This window comes from Ips typographus, linkage group LG11 (genome assembly GCF_016097725.1).
Source record: "Ips typographus isolate SLU linkage group LG11, UJ_Ityp_2.0, whole genome shotgun sequence".
NCBI lineage: Eukaryota > Metazoa > Arthropoda > Insecta > Coleoptera > Curculionidae > Ips > Ips typographus.
In genome coordinates, this window is record NC_138432.1 from 2,239,968 (window position 1) to 2,262,960 (window position 22,993).

Sequence of the window (22,993 nt, forward strand, 5' to 3'; positions counted from 1 at the left end):
TGGAAGCTTGGAGTTCGGCTACCGTCCCGCTGATCGCCAAAGTAGCAATCTGCCTGAGGGGCATGGAAACGCCGCCGACCACTTCCACGAGTTCCCGAAGACACTGCTCAAACCCGTTGGGTAACAAAGCAGCAGTCTCCGTTCGCTCGCTTCCATGGCCGACGGCGGAGGCGGTTAATACTGAGGAGGGCTCGCTCACAGGCGTCAGGGATCCCACTTCAACTATTTCCAACGAGGGCGAGCGTCGCGCGGCACGACGCTTTGTTGGACCATGACAAGAGCCATCTTCTTCGAAACTTCGGCTGACGTCTGGGTATCAGCGGTGTTTGTGTTATTAATAGCATCCGTTTCCTGAGGGACACCTCCGTCAACTCTGGGTCTCTTACCGCCCACCGAAGCAGACGGCAGAGACGGTGACTCGTCTCGAGGCCTTTTGTTGGCGCGAACGGGCGGTACAATTGGAGGAGAACTCGGGGAGTCCTCTCCAGAGAGACGATGTTGTTGTTGCGAGAGCGAGGCACGGGTTACATCGTCGGCAGGAGTTGGTATATCTGCGGGAGTGTCCGAGACAGTAACGTCGGAAACGGTTCCTCTTTCGAGCCTCCGTTCCTCCTCCAGGTAAACCTGGTACTGCCTCTTCTTACGCCCGTAGCGGACCTGGTCGATGGTCCAGCCCGTTAGCTCAGCCAGAGCCTTATTAATTCTCGTGGGGGAATAAGCCCCGCGAGCCTCGGCGCGATCCATCACCTGAAGGGTTTCCGGCTCGTCGTCCGCACCGAGGGTTTTGCCCTGTTCTTGGTACTCCTTCGGATGCACCCTCCTCTCATGTGCCCTCGTGGCTTTAAACGCCCCAAAGCGTGCGTCACACCAAGCGCACTTCATTCTGTCTCCGCATTCGCGAGCTCTCTTATGCCGCAATAATTTTGCAGCATCGGGGAATGTCTTATGACAATCCTCACACACATGTAGATGGTTGGGAGGTCCGGTTAAAACACGGCCCCCTGTGCCCGCGTTACCGCGTTGTGAATTGGCACCATCCATGTCAGATTCGCCTCCTCTGCTGGCTGGAGGCGGTGTCTCTGATCGGCTACTACCCGCCAAAAAACGAGTCATAAAAAAGGCCGACGACCCGGACTGATCCGAGCCGTCGGCCGTTAATACACCTCGTCTCCCTTTGGGGCAGCTTCTCTGAGACAGAACGCGGCTTGCCATAGCCGGCTTGGGACCTGAGGCGGTGTTGGGCGGTTCCTTAGTAAAGCCTACCCCTGTCTCAGTAACTACCCGAGAGGAATTGAGGACAGGGGATTTTTCGGACCCGGTGTTCTGGGCCGTCGTGCGTTCTACCACTTCCTCTCGGGGCGTCACATCGTTTAGCCGCTGGTTCCGATGGTCGTCACCAACGTTGCCCGACTCTCGCCTGGAATACATCCGGAGGCAGCTGGACTATAAAAACAAAGCTCAAGTAAAAGAATCTCGTGTACGCAGTGATCGCTAGAAGAACTCTAGCGGCCTCGCTTTCGCTCGGTATTCACTTCAAGAAATCACGGGAGACTCAACTCTCATTACCTTGCCCTTAAGAGAGTCAATAGTTACTCCCAAAGTGAATTTCTTCACTTTGACATTCAGAGCACTGGGCAGAAAACACACATTGCGTCAACATCACGTTAAGACCATCGCAATGCTTTGTTTTAATTAGACAGTCGGATTCTCCCGGTCCGTGCCAGTTCTGAGCTGATCGTTAGATAGCGGCCGAAGAGGACACCGACGAACCGAAATTCATCGGGCCTCGCAGCAAAGCAGTTCCGCAGGAGGCCAAGGCGCAGGACCGAGCTGGGATCAGGCCGAAACCGTCACCTCGCCCAGGCCCGGCTCGTCAACCAGTTCCTGCTTCCTCGCCAAGCCCGACACGCTCCGATCCTCAGAGCCAATCCTTATCCCGAAGTTACGGATCCAATTTGCCGACTTCCCTTACTTACATTATTCTATCGACTAGAGGCTCTTCACCTTGGAGACCTGCTGCGGATATGGGTACGAACTGGCGCGACTTTCAAGGTCCGAGGGGAAGATCCGGACACCGCGGCAACTGCGGTGCTCTTCGCGTTCCAAACCATATCTCCCTGCTAGAGAATTCCATGGAACTCGAAAGCTCATGCAGAAAAGAAAACTCTTCCCGGATCTCCCGACGGCGTCTCCGGGTCCTTTTGGGTTACCCCGACGAACTCTCTTGCGAGGGCCCGACTTTTTGACGGTTCCGCTGCCAGGTTCCGGAATAGGAACCGGATTCCCTTTCGCCCGATGGGTGTGAGCACGTATATGCGATAAGCACACAGACTCTTCGTAAAACGACTACACCGCATCAACATCGGCTTTCGCCTAGGGCTTAGGATCGACTGACTCGTGTGCAACGGCTGTTCACACGAAACCCTTCTCCACGTCAGTCTTCCAGGGCCTCGCTGGAGTATTTGCTACTACCACCAAGATCTGCACCGACGGCGGCTCCAGACGGCCTCGCGGCCAGCCCTTCTGCGCACACCGCCGCTCCTACTCGTCAGGGCTTCATGATCGTCAATGACGATCGCACATGCCGCTGACGGTCGAGTATAAGCACGACGCTTCAGCGCCATTTCAGGGCTAGTAACTTCGGCAGGTGAGTTGTTACACACTCCTTGGCGGATTCCGACTTCCATGGCCACCGTCCTGCTGTCTTAAGTTACCAACGCCTTTCATGGTATCCCATAAGCGTCGATTTAGGCGCTTTAACTCGACGTTTGGTTCATCTCACAGCGCCAGTTCTGCTTACCAAAAATGGCCCACTTGGCACTCTGAGTGTGAGTGGTGCCGATCACCCACCAGTGGGAAATAACATATATCTGAAACGAAATGTGATGAGAGAATAAATTCAATTGTTCAAGGTCGTCGTCGTCGTCGTCGTCTCGTGTTTCCTGTCTAATTCTTGATGCCGGAGGCAAAGTGTCGTCGTCCTCTTCCGGCTCTCTATCTCTTTTTAGGCTGGGCCTAATGATGGTGATATTAGAGATTATGTTGATCGGAGCCTTAGACGGCTGGCATCTTATCGATTCCGACACACTGGTCGGTGCCCGTTTAGGTGTTTCTTGGGCTACGGTATCTGTTGTTATGCACCTTCGCTTAGTTGGTATATCAGGCTCAGCTGACGGCGGAGTGTAGAAGATTTCATTCGCCGTCAGATTTGAGCTTTCATCTATGCTCACCGGAGAGACAGCTATAGATATTACATCGGACTGTCGAGGCGTTCTAGGTAATAGCTGAGACGACACAAGAGGTTTTATGGTCGTCTTTAATTCCAGCAATGGTTGAGACGACGCAAGAGGTTTTATTGTCGTCTTGGTTTCCTGATTTTGCGGAATTGAGTGGCAAGATGGTCCGGCCTTTTCGTCACAAGCTGGTGCAGCAAATTTGGTGGCAGTGGACCTTTTATTGTCATCGGACGCAGGAGGGACCTGAAACTTTTTCCTCGCACCCGCAACCCAAGGCGAGAGAGACATCGTAGTTTTTGTCTTCTCGCGTGCGTGCCGAAGATATTCTTTGTATTCAGGTTTGGCTCGCCTGTGGCGTATTTGGTCTTTTGTTAAACCTAGCGCCTGAGATATATCGTTAAGGAAATAGTTGCTCTTTTTGTTTGCCTCCATTTCCGCAATTTTGGCAAAGACTTCTGCCTCGCTAGGTTTGGCTTTAAGTTCCTCTTGCTCCATATAAAGGTCTTTATGAGCCGCCCGCTCATGACATCTTAGTGCCAGAAAGGTCGCGAATTCCGGCTCACAGAATTCGCATTTCCTGCGATCTCTAGATCCGCATTCTTTCAGATGCTTAAGCATACCGCTACGAGTCTGGTAGCTTTTACCGCATTTCGTACAGCAATGCGTTGCTGATAAAGTGGAGGTCCCCTGGGTCTCAGAATTATTTCTTGAGCCCGTTTCTTTAAATTCATGATTAAGGGTGCCTCCTTTTTGGTCCGTAGCCGAAGGCTCGGTTGTCTCCTCCATGAGGAATGTATCCAGCGCCGCAAACACGAACACTTAACAGAAAACCCTGAACTATGGCTGATGTTGTGCCTAGCGATCCCACTATCACCTCAATGGGTGGCCGAAATTATCTTGGCCAATTGGTCCTTAGCCGCCAACGGACTTATGGCGTGGTGAACAAGCCCACGACTAATCGCCGTCAGTCATTGCCCGCCCTTTACCACGTGGAGGTGGACCGCCTAAAGTTTCCGTGGAGGTACTGGGGACTTTGGTGTTTCGTATCTTAGGTGTGCCTTTGGCACTTGTCCCTTTGCCACTGTATTGCCAGTATGATCACTATTTCTTCTGCGAAATCTCACCTGAAATGAAACTTTAGAAGGGCGAAAGATTTATTCGCTTGAAGAGAGTCTTTCTTCACTTTGACATTCAGAGCACTGGGCAGAAATCACATTGCGTCAACATCACGTTAAGACCATCGCAATGCTTTGTTTTAATTAGACAGTCGGATTCCCCCGGTCCGTGCCAGTTCTGAGCTGATCGTTAAATAGCGGCCGAAGAGGACACCGACGAACCGAAATTCATCGGGCCTCGCAGCAAAGCGGTTCCGCAGGAGGCCAAGGCGCGGGACCGAGCTGGGATCAGGCCGAAACCGTCACCTGGCCCAGGCCCGGCTGGTCAACCAGTTCCTGCTTCCTCGCCAAGCCCGACACGCCCTGATCCCCAGAGCCAATCCTTATCCCGAAGTTACGGATCCAATTTGCCGACTTCCCTTACTTACATTATTCTATCGACTAGAGGCTCTTCACCTTGGAGACCTGCTGCGGATATGGGTACGAACTGGCGCGACTTTCAAGGTCCGAGGGGAAGATCCGGACACCGCGGCAACTGCGGTGCTCTTCGCGTTCCAAACCATATCTCCCTGCTAGAGAATTCCATGGAACTCGAAAGCTCATGCAGAAAAGAAAACTCTTCCCGGATCTCCCGACGGCGTCTCCGGGTCCTTTTGGGTTACCCCGACGAACTCTCTTGCGAGGGCCTGACTTTTTGACGGTTCCGCTGCCAGGTTCCGGAATAGGAACCGGATTCCCTTTCGCCCGATGGGTGTGAGCACGTATATGCGATAAGCACACAGACTCTTCGTAAAACGACTACACCGCATCAACATCGGCTTTCGCCTAGGGCTTAGGATCGACTGACTCGTGTGCAACGGCTGTTCACACGAAACCCTTCTCCACGTCAGTCTTCCAGGGCCTCGCTGGAGTATTTGCTACTACCACCAAGATCTGCACCGACGGCGGCTCCAGACGGCCTCGCGGCCAGCCCTTCTGCGCACACCGCCGCTCCTACTCGTCAGGGCTTCATGATCGTCAATGACGATCGCACATGCCGCTGACGGTCGAGTATAAGCACGACGCTTCAGCGCCATCCATTTTCAGGGCTAGTAACTTCGGCAGGTGAGTTGTTACACACTCCTTGGCGGATTCCGACTTCCATGGCCACCGTCCTGCTGTCTTAAGTTACCAACGCCTTTCATGGTATCCCATAAGCGTCGATTTAGGCGCTTTAACTCGACGTTTGGTTCATCTCACAGCGCCAGTTCTGCTTACCAAAAATGGCCCACTTGGCACTCTGAGTGTGAGTGGTGCCGATCACCCACCAGTGGGAAATAACATATATCTGAAACGAAATGTGATGAGAGAATAAATTCAATTGTTCAAGGTCGTCGTCGTCGTCGTCGTCGTCGTCGTCGTCTCGTGTTTCCTGTCTAATTCTTGATGCCGGAGGCAAAGTGTCGTAGTCCTCTTCCGGCTCTCTATCTCTTTTTAGGCTGGGCCTAATGATGGTGATATTAGAGATTATGTTGATCGGAGCCTTAGACGGCTGGCATCTTATCGATTCCGACACACTGGTCGGTGCCCGTTTAGGTGTTTCTTGGGCTACGGTATCTGTTGTTATGCACCTTCGCTTAGTTGGTATATCAGGCTCAGCTGACGGCGGAGTGTAGAAGATTTCATTCGCCGTCAGATTTGAGCTTTCATCTATGCTCACCGGAGAGACAGCTATAGATATTACATCGGACTGTCGAGGCGTTCTAGGTAATGGCTGAGACGACACAAGAGGTTTTATGGTCGTCTTTAATTCCAGCAATGGTTGAGACGACGCAAGAGGTTTTATTGTCGTCTTGGTTTCCTGATTTTGCGGAATTGAGTGGCAAGATGGTCCGGCCTTTTCGTCACAAGTTGGTGCAGCAAATTTGGTGGCAGTGGACCTTTTATTGTCATCGGACGCAGGAGGGACCTGAAACTTTTTCCTCGCACCCGCAACCCAAGGCGAGAGAGACATCGTAGTTTTTGTCTTCTCGCGTGCGTGCCGAAGATATTCTTTGTATTCAGGTTTGGCTCGCCTGTGGCGTATTTGGTCTTTTGTTAAACCTAGCGCCTGAGATATATCGTTAAGGAAATAGTTGCTCTTTTTGTTTGCCTCCATTTCCGCAATTTTGGCAAAGACTTCTGCCTCGCTAGGTTTGGCTTTAAGTTCCTCTTGCTCCATATAAAGGTCTTTATGAGCCGCCCGCTCATGACATCTTAGTGCCAGAAAGTAAGAGAAAGAAAGAAAGTACCCTTTATCGTTTTTCACCCTTAAGTAACCACCCTAGGCGGTTGAAAGTGGGTTCAATCGATTCGTCTTGCCAAATTAAATAATAACCCCGTTTCCGGCGTTCAATTATCTCCACCCTTCAGGATTTACAGGCCTCGAAATGGGATGGCCGAAACGGTGGAATGTGGTCATTTTCCGGAAAACGCGTTGACCGATTTTCTTCATTTTGCCACCATTGGTCTTAGATCGTTGAGTACTACCAGAGTACCAATTTTCAGCGTTCTAAGTCAAACACTGTAGAAAATAGAAAGTTATCGGGCCGCAAAATTTCAAACTGAATTTTGACGGAAAAAATTTTCGAGTTAGCAGTCCGGACTTGGTGCATTAGATGCGGATTACCGATGTACATCGATTGCACCAAAAACCAACTTCGTAACTCTTTTCTGGACTTTACCATGAAGAAAACCCTTGATCCAGAAATTTTGGAGTATATCCACAAGTGGGCGGGGCTAATTCTGGAATTTTGGTGGCATTGGTCAATTATGACCAAATGGCACAAAAAAGGGTCAAATTAGGATATAAATAGGGGTCATTTTCAAGTCATTCTCAAGTTATTCTCAAGTTATTTTTCAAGTGTCTTCGAGTGATTTCTCAGTGCCAGTCGGAACATAGCTCGACTGTTCGTGACGTTTCAACACATAGACACACCAGAACGTACGATAATAGGCCTAGATGCTACAACTGCGGCAAAATAGGCCACTTTGCTGCTGTTTGCAGAAGTAGACAGCAACACCCAAACTCCAGGGGGTGGCAAAACTAAGCCCCGTCACCCTCTCCACTCGGGGCCCAACGTGCTACAAAATACTGTATATTAATACTGTTGTAAATGACTGTTACGTACCGGCGATCATCGACACGGGCGCAGAGCTAAATGTGATAAGCCATCTCCTAGTCAACAAAAAACGTAGAATCGAAGACCCACCCACGTTGCTTGTGACAGCAGGCGGCCAGAAAGTAAGAAGTCTAGGCGAAACAATGGCATCACTGGAGCTCGGAGGAAACTACATAAAAAAATTAGAAATTAAAGCAACAATATTAGAGAATACACCACAACCCCTTATTTTGGGCGTGGAATTCTTAAGAGAAATGCAGGCAGCAATTTGCTTAATATCTAATACACTCACCCTAAATCAGGACTTGGTGTTAACGCTCGGGGGAAAGAAAAATTCGGCACCCAAAAAACCATGTATAACACGAAGCTGGACAGAGGTGGTCCTAGAAATGCCGGGGTCCATCTTCAGTCTTCCAAGCAGCACTGCATGGGCCGTGGCAGTCTCCTCGGCTCCCAGTAGAGATAGAGGAGTGGGAAAAGCCATCAGGGACCATTTGGCAGATTATAACACAGAAAAACTACCCGTAGGGAGCGTGGTCAGTTTGTTTAAGAAAAACAGACATACCCTACAGATGATATTAAAAGAAGAGGGGAGCGAATATATCCCTACTCATACGCTCCAACAGTGCTGTAGGAAATTGAAAGATTGGGCAGTACAAAATAAAATAAGTAAGGTGGCTATACCTAGATTGACATCCGCAAACAGCGAGTCAGATTGGGAGAAGCTTAAAGACCTTCTGTATGAGACATTCAAGGAAACAAGTGTGACGGTGCTGGTTTCAAAAAATAAAGAACCCCGACCAAGAAAAATCAAGACACAAGAAACCAGCTCCTGGAACACCCTGCCAAACTACATAGAGAACGGTGACCACGTGATAATTAAGTTGAAGGCAAATGAAGATTACACCCTGAAGCCAGGAGAGGAAAAAACCGTCAAAACGGCACCAGAAATACCCTTGTCTACAGAAATGTTAGTAGTACAAAATGAGGGATGGCTAGTACGCAACAACCTACTATGCAACCTAGAAAGAGCCGAAGACTCTATATCATTGACCCTCAAGAACTTAGGGCCAACTAGAAGGGTTATTTACAAAGACACAACGGTGGCACGGCTAGAAGAGCCCAGTGGCTTGAGCACAACAGCACTCTGTACAACTCAGAGAGTAGACGAAGAAGTGGTGACATTAGAAGACCACAAACTGGACCACATTAGGGAGAAGCAGTTCAAAAGGGAACTTGAGGACCTACTGGTTGAATATGAGGATGTGTTTTGCAAGTCACCAAAATTTATGGGCAAAACACAACTTATAGAGCACAAAATAGAAGTGACAGAAGACAAACCAGTAAAATGCCGCCCTTATAGAGTCTCACAATCCGAGCAGGAAATCATTGACACACAAATAAAAGAAATGCTCGATTGCGGAGTAATAAGACCATGCCACTCGCCATGGGCGAGCCCCGTTGTACTGGTGAAAAAGAAGGATGGCACTACGAGGTTCTGCGTGGACTACAAAAGAACTATAAACCCGGTCACCAAAAAATCATGTTACCCGATACCACAAATCGATGACATTCTCACATACATGGGCAATGCCAAGTACTTCACGACTTTGGACATGTTCTCGGGTTACTGGCAGATACCTATAGAGGAGTCATCCAAACAATACACGGCATTCACGGCACAGGGACATGGATCATACGAATTCAACGTATTAAGCTTTGGTCTATGCAATGCACCAGCAACCTTCCAACAACTTGCAGATAGAATATTTAGGGACCTAAAATGGAAGGACATACTAATTTATCTAGATGATATTATTATTTATTCAGAGAACTTAGAGGAACACTTAGCAAAATTACAAAAAGTATTCCAGAAAATGAGAGAAGCCAATCTGACCTTAAAACCGAGTAAATGCGAATATTTACAGGAAAAGATAAGGATTTTGGGCTACACAGTAAGCAAAGAAGGAATAAGCCCAGAGGAAGAAAAACTTGCAGGGATTAAGCAATTCCCCACACCCAAGAAAACAAAGGACCTACAAAGCTTTTTAGGATTATGCAATTTTTATAGGAAATTTATAAAGGATTACGCGGTATTGGCACGGCCCTTACATGAGGCCACAAAAAAGAACAAATTCTGCTGGGATGAAGATCAAGTGAAAGCATTTGAGCTGCTGAAAGAAAAACTCACGTCATCCCCAGTATTAAAACATTACAATCCAAATGTAGGATGTACAATGCACACGGACGCCTGTATAGATGGAATAGGGGCAATTCTGCTCCAAGAAGGCAGTGACGGTCAAGACCACCCGATAGCATATATAAGCCGGGCCTTGTCAAAAGCTGAGAAGAACTATTCGATCAGCGAGCTGGAGCTATTAGCAGCAGTCTGGGGGATGACCTACCTAAGGCATCTAATCTATGGACACCCTGTAAAAATCGTAACAGATCATCACGCATTATGTTGGATTCACAATGTAAAAGATCACTCAAGAAGATTAGCACGTTGGGCTCTCAAGTTGGCAGAATTTGACTACACGGTAGTCTACAAAAAAGGCAGTAAGCACTAAGATGCGGACTGTCTATCACGGAACCCGGTGGCAGGGTGGAGCAAAGTCGAATTAGATGAATTAGATGATATACCCACTTTTACGGTATCAACGTTAGACATAGGAGAATTGCAGAATAAGGATAAGGACATACTAGAATTAAAATCAGCAATAGGCAACCCCGAATCAACAAACGTTGACGCACTGACACGACGGAAAATAAAGAATTTTAGGCTGAGGGAGGGCGTTCTGTATAGAGCAACACAAACTAAGGAAGGACTGGAACACGCACTCGTGATACCCCGGTCACTTAGGGAGGAAATTTTGTGGGAAGCTCACAACGCACCGACCAGCGGACATATGGGGGTAACAAAAACCATAAGTAGACTTACTCCCAAATACTATTGGGATTCTATGACTAAGGACGTCAGAAATTACATTAAAGGAAGTAGGGACTGCCAAGCGAGAAAAGGGCCAACAAACGATAAGCCATTGGGGTTACTCCAGCCAATAAAAGTGGGCAAGGTATTTGATAAAGTAGGGATAGATAGACCTACTGGGACCATTCCGGAGGAGTAACCAAGGCAAGACAACGATAGTAGTGGTGACAGGGAAGGCAGGACCTGTAGCAAAGTTCCTATTAGAACGAGTAATACTAATTCACGGGGTTCCTAGAAGCATCCTCAGCGATAGAGGCAAGGTATTCCAATCCGAACTAGTGCAGGAACTACAACAGATTATGGGTCTGAAAAGCACTTTTACAACGGCATACCACCCCTCGTGCAACGGCCTAACTGAACGCTTAAACAAAACGTTGGCTGACATGCTGTCACTATACTGCAATACAGAGCAGACAGATTGGTGCACTTATCTGCCTTTCGTGACATTTGCATACAATACGGCCAAACAAGAGACGACAGGTTTTAGCCCATTTCAACTAATATTTGCAAGAAACCCCACACTCCCACTGGACGCCACCCTTTTAGAAACTGAGGACGAATCGAACACAAACGAATTACGAGAGAAAGCTTTATTCTTAAGGGCAATTGCTGTAGATAATATCCACAAAAAACAAGAGAAGGACAAGGACATTTATGATAAATACCACAGAAATGGTGAATTTGAGGTAGGAGATAGGGTGAAAATATTTATCCCAATCAGGAAGGTGGGAAAAAGTGAAAAACTGCTGCTACGATGGTTTGGTCCCTACAGAATAATAAAAAAACTCAGTGAGGTTAATTACGAGGTAAAAAAGGAAAAAGGAAAGAAAACGGATATAGTACACATAGGGAGGATTTTACCATTCTATGATGAATGGACTTGGGGGATATATCCGATGTAGATTCAGACGTAGAAAGCAAAGAAGTTGAACAATAAAATAAGTTGTAAGGGTAACATTTAGCATAAGTAGGGTGCAAACTCAGTATATTTCATAAAAAAGCTTACATAGTCTAAACATTAAGTATAAACAATAAAACATAACTTACAAAAGACTTATTTAAGTAGGGTGACCGACCGTTACGCCCTCTCCCGCCAGGACAGAACAAAGGTGCACAACCCACAAAACGAGCGACCATCCCGCACACTTAGAAGTTGTCAAGGAAAGTCATTAGAGGGCGCCACCACCCGCGAACTGAGTAACGGGTGCTCTGGCGCGCAGAAGGACTAGACCGCCCTCCACGAAGGAGCGACAGATTCGAGGAGAACCACATGGGAAACAACGAGAGGAGCATAAGAAACTTAAATTACGATTGGTCACACGATGTAAATAAAGCCATGGGGCACGTAGGTTATACAGTTATGTTAGGGTTAAGTGTCCGGGGCGAACACTCTTCAGAGGGGGGAGATGTCACGAATAACATAAGTTGCACTATGTTCCGTTACCTAGTCTGGCCCCGGTCTCCCCCAGTGCACCGTCTGAATCAGCAAGACCGGCAAATTGGGGTCATGATGTGGGTATTTAATCAGCGTCTCAAACCATCTAAGATCACTGGTCTCTAGGTCGGTCTTCGAGCATCAGTCCGAACTTTTTAGTGCCCGGACGGCTCGTTACCTTCTTGGAAGCCCAGGCTGAAAAGACAAGCGTTCTTACGCAACCAAGAGGTGACCGTCCGAACTCTTGACCCTATCAGTACCTGAAGTAAGTCCTTTGGGCGTGTCGGTCATAGGGGCTCCCTGCTCGTATCGAGCGGGTTTCGCTTGGCGACACTTCAAGAGGGCTTGCAGTGCCTTAAGTAAATCCTTCGGGCGTGTCGCACATAGGGGTTCCCTGCTCGTATCGAGCGGGTTCCGCTTGGCGGCACATCAGAAGGCCTTACGCACACACACACACACCCACACCCCTACACACCCCCTCGTAGAGAGTGTTCCATGTGCATCCCGCCTGCAGCGGTGCTGGCGGCCCTCTTAATCTGGGGGTAAGAATTGGTTAAGTGTTATCTTCAGTATAAAAATAAAGAAGACATACTTGAGCTACGATTGTTGTTTCTCTTCCTGCGCTACCCCCAAAACGTGACAATACAAAGTCTGGATTGATCCAGTCATATCCGAGATTACCAAAGCATTCCTTTTATTATTCCTATTCTCAACTTTAATTAATATCATAGTGATATTAATTAATTAAGAGTAAATTTAAATAAATTTCAAATCAATCTAAGTTTGATTAATTTTTCATAATTAGTCAATGTGATTAATTAAGTAATTAATAAAATTATTTACTTTAATATTCAGTCGCCCAAGGAGGCTTAAAGACTGTTTATTCTTTAGCAGGAGCCTAGAAAACTCCTAGCAGCTTAAGAAAGCATCCCTTTCCCAAATTTTTCCATTCTATCCTTGGAAGAGCGTCCTTTTGTTGGTCCTGGAGTGACTAGCTGGCATCCCGTTTCAATAAATTTAGTTTAAAATATTTAAACGCTTTTCACTGAGTGAGTTACCCATCACGAACCCAGAAGAGTAGAACGGATTAATTTTCCGATTGGCGCGTGTTAGCGTGCACGGTCCGAGGTGTTTGTAGCAGTGACTCGTGAGATTTGGCGGAGTGACCGTCGGGCTAGCCCGTTACATCAAGTTAACGAAGCACGATGAGCGTCCCTCGGCGTAACACGCACCCGTATAATACGCGACAAAACCCCACGAAAAACCTTACAGAGGACACCCCTAGCTATTATACCCAAAACCGCATTCAGGAGTTGAGATACCCTGAGGAAGACGACATGTCCTCTCATCAAGAGGAGGTGCCACGCCCTTTGGCTACGTCACCACAGTCGTCGACGCCGCGTCACGCATCGTAATTTCAGCTTCAGTCAGTGTCTAACTGGTGTGGCGTTCTGTTTACAAGTTTTACTATGTCGCGTCGAGTAATATCTAGTGATGACGAGTTGCCATCAACAAGCCAGGATCAGCCGCGGCGTAGAAAACAGCGGGTTGATGACGAGGTGCCATCAACTAGCCAGGATCAGCCTCGGCGTAGAAAACAGCGGGTTGATGACAAGTTGCCATCAACTAGCCAGGATCAGCCGCGGCGTAGAAAACAGCGGGTTGATGACGAGGTGCCATCAACTAGCCAGGATCAGCCGCGGCGTAGAAAACGGAGAGTTTTTGTCATGGCCGATGATTTGTCATCTTCACAAAGTGACTTAGAAAATAAAAGAGATTTTTCCCCGGCTAAAGAGGATCCACGAATTCACGTGGCAACTGCCATAGTGGAGGAGCTTGGCCGCGTCCGTAAACTTGCTTTGGAGGGCGAAATATTGGAGTTTGACATGTGGAGTGCTGAATCCAAACATGTGGAGTGCTGAATTCGATGCATACTCAAGCGCCAGCAACTTTAGAAACACTGCAAGAGCAGGTTGATGAAGCTGTTTGCCTGGGTAAGAAAATGTCTTTTTAAAAGAGGCATTTTGTCCTTTTAAAAAAGGGATTTTGTCCTTTTAAAAAAGGCATTTTCTTATTCAAAAAAATCGGTTCTTTTCAGAACCACAAATTAATTGAAAAAAGAAAGTTCGTTCAATTTGTTGTGTGTTGTTTTTGTTTTTTTTTTGCAACATATGTATTGACGACGACGATAACAAAGGAAAAAATCCACTCGCCCGCTTTGTAGCGCACTAACCGAATAAATTACTCGCGTTTGTGGACAATCTTTCTCCAATTGTTTTTTAACGTTTTAAAACCGGCAAAGATCGACTTCGGTGTTGATCTAGCGTTCATAAATGACATTTTTGTGTCCAATTACGTCCGCTGGGACTATATTGGACCCTGTAGTACGAAGTGAATCGTTTAATTTAGCTTTTAATCAAGGTAAGTGAAAGCAAAACTCAGAGTCGATCTCCACAAATATTTATTAATAAAAGTTGTTATCTGCCTAACATGTTTCGGGTGTATTCAGATACCCATCTTTAGAGGCTGTAAGTTATACAGTGTGTTAATTAAATACTTATAAAACTAAGGATATGGAAGCCTACCTTAACTAGATCACTAGTCTGCTGACTGTCATTCTAAAAGGGGGGACAGCTGAACCCAGATGTACTAAGGTGGTTTTTTTATTCTGCACGGGGGAAAAAAACCTTGATCAAAAAACCCAGTTCTGGTTCAGAGGTGACAGGTTGCTCCGTTTTTTATTCTCGAAGGGGAAAAAAACTTAATCAAAACCCAGTGTTGATGTCAAAAATGAAGTTAGTTGTTCGGTTTTTTATTCTTGAAGGGGGAAAAAACTTAATCAAAACCCAAAGAAGTTGAATGATGTAAAAACTGCATGTTTATCTGTAATAAAAAGCATGAGTAGAAATAGGATGTCCTGAAGGGGTGTATATGTAATGGGGGGGGCGGCAGATAAATTAAAGTCAAAAAGATAAAATGAAAGGCAAGTCAAAAAAAGGGGGGCTAAACTGTATATCTTACCTGAAGGAGACCAAATGGACACGAAAGGGACGTCACACAACAAAAAACCGCGGTGGACACTCACAAGTTCGACATTTAACAGATTAAAATGGGGGGCGACTCTCCCTTTGTCACTGTGGAGGTGTGACCGTGCAGGGCAACATAGCTTGGGTGCAGCAGGACATGGAGTGGCCAAAATGGCTTCCAACCCACGCCAAGGGCAGGTTGCAGGAAGCGGAAGTCTAGGGGGCAGCAACATATTGCCAAACTCGAAAAAACCAAAAAACAAAAAACCAAATCCCCCAGAGAACTGAAAAGGTCAAAACACCCAGAGCCCGACATGACAGACAGCTGACAGCAGACAATACATGTGTGATCGGTCCACTCATCAAAACAATACAGTGTAAACAAATAAAGTTAGGTTAAATTGGTACTTAACACTAATTATCCGACCGCTTAATTATAGGTTTTACAAATAATGCAATGGTTAGTCGACAAATGAAAGCAAGAAACAAAATTAAAATTAGATTAACGTTAAGTAATGAGCAACCTTCAACCTGGGGACACAAAAGCACGATTAAACACAGTTCTTGAGCACAGGCAAAAGCAAACGTAAGTATCAAACAGTGGGAATTGATTAAGGGTAAATGGGGGTTGAAATTTAATGTGGCTACCAACAATGGTTTCCCTCCTAGTTTAGTTAACAAAATCTACTACAACCACTTCAAGAAATTTGTCAACAGAAGGCTCACAGTGGGAGAGCATGACATTGAGACTAGATACTTCTCAATACCTTACTTGGGGCCTTTTTCTCTTGGTTTCAAGTCCCTGTTCAAGTCCTATGGCATTTCTATCTGCTTTAAAGTATCACACTCTGCATCCCGTTTTCTTGTCAACTCCAAAGATCCAACTCCGCTTCTTAATAAGTCTGGTGTTTACCAGCTCTCTTGCTGCACGGCCAACTGTGAAGCTGTCTACGTTGGTCAAACAGGTAGAAAATTTGCAACTCGAATACATGAACACAAGAGAGAGTTTGAAAAATTTATTAACAACCCAAATTTGAACACTAGCTACATGAAATCACTATTTTCACTCCACCTTCGCCTTAATAACCATACTTTCAACGTTCATGAGGGCTTTAAGCCCCTCCATTTCTGTGGAAAAGGCAATCTGCTGGACCTTCTGGAGGTCCTTGAAATCCACAAGGCTTCATCCAACGATAAGGTGGTCTGCCTTAATGACCAGCTTAGACATAGCTCCACTCCTTTCTTCAGATCCCTCAATTTCTAGTTCCCCAGACACTTTTCCCAGTCCCCCTACATTAAATTTCAACCCCCATTTACCCTTAATCAATTCCCACTGTTTGATACTTACGTTTGCTTTTGCCTGTGCTCAAGAACTGTGTTTAATCTGTGCTTTTGTGTCCCCAGGTTGAAGGTTGCTCATTACTTAACGTTAACTTAACGTTAATCTAATTTTAATTTTGTTTCTTGCTTTCATTTGTCGACTAACCATTGCATTATTTGTAAAACCTATAATTAAGCGGTCAGATAATTAGTGTTAAGTACCAATTTAACCTAACTTTATTTGTTTACACTGTATTGTTTTGATGAGTGGACCGATCACACATGTATTGTCTGCTGTCAGCTGTCTGTCATGTCCGGCTCTGGGTGTTTTGACCTTTTCAGTTCTCTGGGGGATTTGGTTTTTTGTTTTTTGGTTTTTTCGAGTTTGGCAATATGTTGCTGCCCCCTAGACTTCCGCTTCCTGCAACCTGCCCTTGGCGTGGGTTGGAAGCCATTTTGGCCACTCCATGTCCTGCTGCACCCAAGCTATGTTGCCCTGCACGGTCACACCTCCACAGTGACAAAGGGAAAGTCGCCCCCCATTTTAATCTGTTAAATGTCGAACTTGTGAGTGTCCACCGCGGTTTTTTGTTGTGTGACGTCCCTTTCGTGTCCATTTGGTCTCCTTCAGGTTAGATACAGTTTAGCCCCCCTTTTTTTGACTTGCCTTTCATTTTATCTTTTTGACTTTAATTTATCTGCCGCCCCCCCCATTACATATACACCCCTTCAGGACATCCTATTTCTACCCATGCTTTTTATTACAGATAAACATGCAGTTTTTACATCATTCAACTTCTTTGGGTTTTGATTAAGTTTTTTCCCCCTTCAAGAATAAAAAACCGAACAACTAACTTCATTTTTGACATCAACACTGGGTTTTGATTAAGTTTTTTTCCCCTTCGAGAATAAAAAACGGAGCAACCTCTGAACCAGAACTGGGTTTTTTGATCAAGGTTTTTTTCCCCCGTGCAGAATAAAAAAACCACCTTAGTACATCTGGGTTCCCCCCTTTTAGAATGACAGTCAGCAGACTAGTGATCTAGTTAAGGTAGGCTTCCATATCCTTAGTTTTATAAGTATTTAATTAACACACTGTATAACTTACAGCCTCTGAAGATGGGTGTCTGAATACACCCGAAACATGTTAGGCAGATAACAACCTTTATTAATAAATATTTGTGGAGATCGACTCTGAGTTTTGCTTTCACTTACACTCACTACTCCACTGTGTGCATATGGACTACTACTTTTCGGTTTTAATCAAGGTTTGTAAGCAAATTTTTATTTATATATGAGTGTAGTGTGTTTTAAAAAGCCCTTTTTTGTAAATAAGAGATATCTAATCTCTCCAGCGTCCAAAAATACCTATTTTGAACGCTGCCAAAATGTGTTTTTCCCACATTTACCCAAACCGTATGCTCCGTTCAGTACTCCGCACGACCGCTCAACAAATCTCGGCGCATCGCTGTCGCGGACACCGCCTCTTCCGGCCGTAAAATGACTGCAATCTTCCCCGGCAGCCAGTCCGAACTCCGAACCGGGGAGGGCAGCCGAACAACCGGCCGCAGCGGGCGCTACGTGTCCCGTGTAGCTTGCAGTTGGGTTCTGTGTAGGCGGATTTGATAGATGGGGGGGAAATGCGGCCAAGGGGTCGAGTTCATTCAAATCAATCAAATGTTCGTCCGCTTGGTCTATGTTAAGGGGCAAATTATACTTAACAACTCAATGTAAGTATTTAGAAAAAACTAAAAAAGTTAGAAAGGGTGATGTCAGCTGTTCAGACCTTCATGAGTATGCACATTAAATTAATAAGTGAACTCGGTCATAGTTTCATCATACCATCACCCTTACGACCGTGACTGGTTCTTTGACTTTAAAATTATGAAACCGCTAAAAATTATTTTATTTAAAAAAAATTCAAAAATTAAAACAACGGGATGCCAGACTGTTTTCGGCCAAACAGTCTGTTAAGTGTCTAAGTAAATAAAGCTCAACGTGACAACCCTGCCGCGACGATTAATAACGCGATAGCCGCGGAAACTGTAAGAGAGACTAGAGAGACAGCGATAGATCGCGACGGAAGAACGGTGTGTTAAGAAGTCGAATTGGTACACGTTTTTGTTGTTGCTCGTATTTTTGCACGTTTATTTGTCCCGTAAACTAATCTAAGTTATTTGTTAAGTTACAATAAACCAATAATATTGGTAAAGGGTCCTTCGAATTTTTGTTGTGCATAACCCCAAAAGAAGTGCAGTCCAATTAGCTTCACGACTTAACATTTGGTCACTTCAGCCGGATTTGGGTCATCTGGATGATGGAATGCATCAACCTCCAACCTATGGAATTTGGAATTGAATCGATTGATATTGATTAAGTTAAGGAAGCTGCCGGAAACATCGGTGAGTCCGTTCCTTTCTTATGCTTGTTTTCCATACTTTTTGCCATTACCTATCTCGTTTTGTCCTTGAACCACACTGTTACAGTGATCGTTGGTTGTTAGACATAGGTTTTTCAAATTATTGTTTTGCTCGTTCAGTAAAGTTTTTTGTTTTGCATGTAAACATTCACGTATATGAAATTTGTCGATCTCTGCAGGCCTACTGCATTAATCCTGTTTAATTCTATTGGATTTGTTAATTCCACGTGATCGATTTAAGCTTGAAATGGCCGCGAAAGGGAAAAAAGGTAAAGCTCAGTCAGAGGAGACAGTTGATGATGAATTTCGGGAACTTTTACATATTCGTAAAGTTATAATCGAGCGGTTGTCCCGATTTGAACAGTATCTATTGACTAACACGGAAAGCACACAGCTTTATCAGCTTGAAATTCGTCTCAAAAGTATAGAAGACGATTTTCAACATAGGCTCGAAATTGAATCGTCGTATTATAGTTTGATTTCTGAAGCCAAAGAATTAATTAACTCGTTAAGTAACAATCGGTCAATTAATATCAACTCCAATCGACAAGATAAGTATACTCGTAGTCCTTCAGAAACACTCGGTAAGTTACCAGATTTAGGATTACCTTCATTTTATGGGAGTATTGAAACATGGTTTAGCTTTAAAAATATATTCGAATCTTTAGTACATAATAGAGTAAGTTTAACTGAAACCGAAAAACTGTTGTATTTGAAACTATGTTGTAAAGGAGACGCTTTAAAGCTCATAGAAAATTTGGACATAACTGCAGACAATTATTCTATCGCTTTTAACTTGCTAGAAAAAAGATATGAGAATAAAAAAGTAGTTATAAATTATCACGTAAAAAATATACTTTTTAAACTGCCAAGTGTAAGCAAAGAATTATCATCGAGTCTAAGAAAGTTGTTACAATTCAACAGCATAAATCGGCGTTAGAGAAACTAAAATTGCCTGTAGAACAATGGGACGCGTTATTAATCCCTATTGTTTTGAGTAAGTTGGATGAGCAAACTAATAGAGAATGGGAACTTAAACAAAGTAGTAAAGAATTACCTACGTTTGCTGATTTAATTGACTTTCTAACCAAAAAATGCGTTGCTTTAGAAACTATGCGTGATTTCTCGAAACCATTGTCACAGAAAGAAAAACCTGATAACAAAGTTTCAAACTTTAAAAATTATTCATACGCTATTACAGAAAATCCCGTAAATAAGTGTTGTATTTGTAGTGAAAGTCATCATATTTATCAATGTCCGAAATTTATTAGTTTATCTTTGTCAGAAAAATATAATGAAATAAAGAAACATAAACTTTGTTCAAATTGCCTTCGAACTGATCACATGAAGTACGAATGCAATTCGCGTGGTTGTAAAAAGTGTAATAAAAAACACAACACGGCATTACACGTAGAAAGAACTCTTCAGGGTCGAGATTTCGATGAAAGACGTTCTAGTAGTGGCAACAGTGCGTCGCAGACGCATTCGGATGTCGCACCGCCTTTGTCTAATAATAGAAATCGCTCTAATGAACTACAAGAATCGGTTTTTCAAGGCTCACGTAATTCGCACGATTTTAATAGGCCTACGCTTGTGACAATCGACCGGAAAAATGACTCGTTAACAGTTGAATCCAACGAAAATAATTCTCATGAAGAATTTAACAACCATGACAATTCTTTAACTTTAAATTGCTCAAGTTTAGGCAGAAATCAAGTCTTACTATCAACAGCAATGATTCTTATTGCAGACAGAACTGGACATTGGCATAATTGTAATGCGCTTATTGATTGCGGCAGTCAATCAAATTTAATTAGTGAATCTTTGTGTCGTAAATTAAATTTGTATTGTCATAAAGTCGATCTACCATTGTCAGGAGTAAGTCAGATAATCACAAAAAACAACAATCGCACGCAAACCACAATAAAATCTCGAGTTGGCGATTATAAAACTACTTTGTCGTTTTTAGTTTTGCCCGTTATCACGGAAAGATTGCCGTTATTGAAATTTGATAAGTCGCAACTTATCATACCAAAAGAAATTAACTTACTATATTAATAACTAGCTGATGAGAGATTTAATGAACCTAAACAGATCGACGTACTTTTAGGCGCTGAAATATTTTATGATCTGCTTGGAACCGGACAAATTAAATTGGGAAATTCGCTGCCTATACTTAAAGAGACTTCTTTGGGTTGGGTAATATCAGGAAATTTGGTACATAATAATTTTTGCAGACAAAAAACAATTTGTCACTTAACAACAAACTATGTCACGAATAAAATGTTGCATGACTCCTTAACAAAATTTTGGGAGATTGAGGACTTTGAGAGTTGCAAATTTCTAACAAAAGAAGAAAATTTTTGTGAACAGTACTTTGAAAAGACGACAACTCGAGACAAAGATAACAGTTTTATTGTTAGATATCCATTTAAAGAGGATTCGAATCTTTGGTTAGGAGATTCAAGAGTAAGCGCTTTAAAAAGACTAAATTCCCTCGAAAAAAGATTTAATAAAGACGAAAATCTTAAAAAACAATATTTTGACTTTATTCGCGAGTATGAAGAGCTCGGACATGTGACTCTTCAAGGATCCCTTGAAAACGAGAATTTTGAACACTGTGATTCTTTATCAAACGATATTTATTATTTACCGCATAGTGCGGTATTTAGGGACTCTATTACTACGAAATGTCGCGTAGTTTTTGATGCGAGTTCAAAAACAACCTCGGGATACTCGTTAAATGATTTGCTTATGGTAGGACCGACGGTGCAAGAAGACTTGTACTCAATTCTGTTGCGAACACGACTTAGAAAAATTGTACTTAGCGGTGACGTCAAAATGATGTATCGAAACATCAAAATTCACGAAGATGAACGAAATTTTCAAAAAATTTTATGGCGTTGGAATGAAAGGGACCCAGTAGATATATACAAGCTTAACACAGTCACGTACGGCACGGCAAGTGCACCCTTTCAAGCTTCACGTTGTTTAAAAGAATTAGCAAATTTGAATCAGAATGTTTACCCGCGGACATCAAACATAATCAAAAAGTCATTTTACATGGACGATTTATTGGTTAGTTTAAACTCTGAAGCAGAAGCAATTGAAGTGTATCAAGAACTTAATACAATTCTCGGACAAGCTAATTTTAAAATGAGAAAATGGTCTTCAAACAGTGAAGAAGTTTTGACTAAAATTCTTGAGTTTAACAATAACGATAATAATGACAATCATGTTTTGTTTCAAAATGATAAACATTTGAAAACCTTAGGCATTGTTTGGGATTCTAAGCAGGATTTATTAAGGTACTCGATTAACGTAACTTCTACCTCTAATAAAGTAACAAAGCGAACGATCTTGTCTACAATATCGCAGATTTTCGATCCGCTCGGATTAGTGGGTCCGGCTTTAATTAGAGCAAAAATTATCATTCAATCTTTGTGGAAATTACAACTTAGCTGGGACGAAGAAGTTCCTAACCATTTAAAACAATTGTGGCTAGAATTTTCAAACCAAATATCTTGTTTAAACGAAGTTCAAATACAAAGACTTGCCATTATTCCCGAATCGAAACATATTGAACTATACGGATTTAGTGACCGCTCGGAAAAGGCCTACGGAGCCTGCATTTATTTATGTTCTGTAGATACTTCAGGAAAAAGAGAAATTAGACTTTTGACTGCGAAATCTAAGGTAGCTCCGGCTAAAAAATTAACTTGCCGCGACTCGAACTTTTAGCTGCGTTTTTATTGGCTAAATTAATGCATAAAGTATTACAAACCATTGATATCGAACATTCTAACGTTAAATATTTTACAGATTCAACTATTGTATTGTCTTGGTTGAGAATCGATCCTGCTAAGCTTAAGACTTTTGTAGCCAATCGCGTTTCTAAGATAACGGAAATTTCTGAATTAAACGATTGGGCGCATGTATCTAGCAAACATAATCCCGCCGATGTAATCTCTAGGGGATTAAGTCCTAAAGAATTGTTAGGATGCAATCTTTGGTTTAGAGGACTTGACTTTTTACAACATTTTCAAGACAATAACTACTCATGCAATTCTGGTGACGACGTAAATCAACCTTTTACTTTAGAAAATGTACCTGAAATGAAAACTGATGTAACAATTATAAATAATGCTATAGAAGTAAAAATTGACCTACCTGCATTTGATATTTTTGACAAGTTTTCAACTTTACACAAATTGCTAAGAATTGTAGCGTACATTTGTAGATTCAAAATTCGTGGATTAAAGAAAATACAGCCAAAATCTAAAACGTTGACAATCGAAGAACTGGACGAATCT

General features: G+C 43.7%; 1 protein-coding gene and 2 long non-coding RNA genes across 4 annotated transcripts in view; 1 reads left to right on the forward strand and 2 right to left on the reverse strand.

Annotated features, from left to right (window-relative positions):
• Positions 1 to 2,827, reverse strand: part of LOC145735650 (uncharacterized) — a 123,821-nt gene extending 120,994 nt beyond the window's left edge. Inside the window, exon 1 of the long non-coding RNA XR_014179718.1 lies at positions 2,037 to 2,827. This is a non-coding gene — a long non-coding RNA (uncharacterized LOC145735650). The remainder of the gene's footprint in view (positions 1 to 2,036) is intronic.
• Positions 2,828 to 4,419: 1,592 nt separating this feature from the next.
• Positions 4,420 to 22,993, reverse strand: part of LOC145735648 (uncharacterized) — a 189,858-nt gene continuing 171,284 nt past the window's right edge. For both annotated transcript variants that reach the window (XR_014179716.1, XR_014179715.1), the window contains one exon: positions 4,420 to 4,847. This is a non-coding gene — a long non-coding RNA (uncharacterized LOC145735648). The remainder of the gene's footprint in view (positions 4,848 to 22,993) is intronic.
• LOC145735616 (uncharacterized) lies at positions 13,253 to 17,831 on the forward strand. Its single transcript, XM_081989608.1, has 2 exons — positions 13,253 to 14,336; positions 17,530 to 17,831. Exon 1 carries the CDS (start codon positions 13,385 to 13,387, stop codon positions 13,835 to 13,837), a length of 453 nt encoding a protein of 150 aa, XP_081845734.1. The 5' UTR covers positions 13,253 to 13,384; the 3' UTR covers positions 13,838 to 14,336; positions 17,530 to 17,831.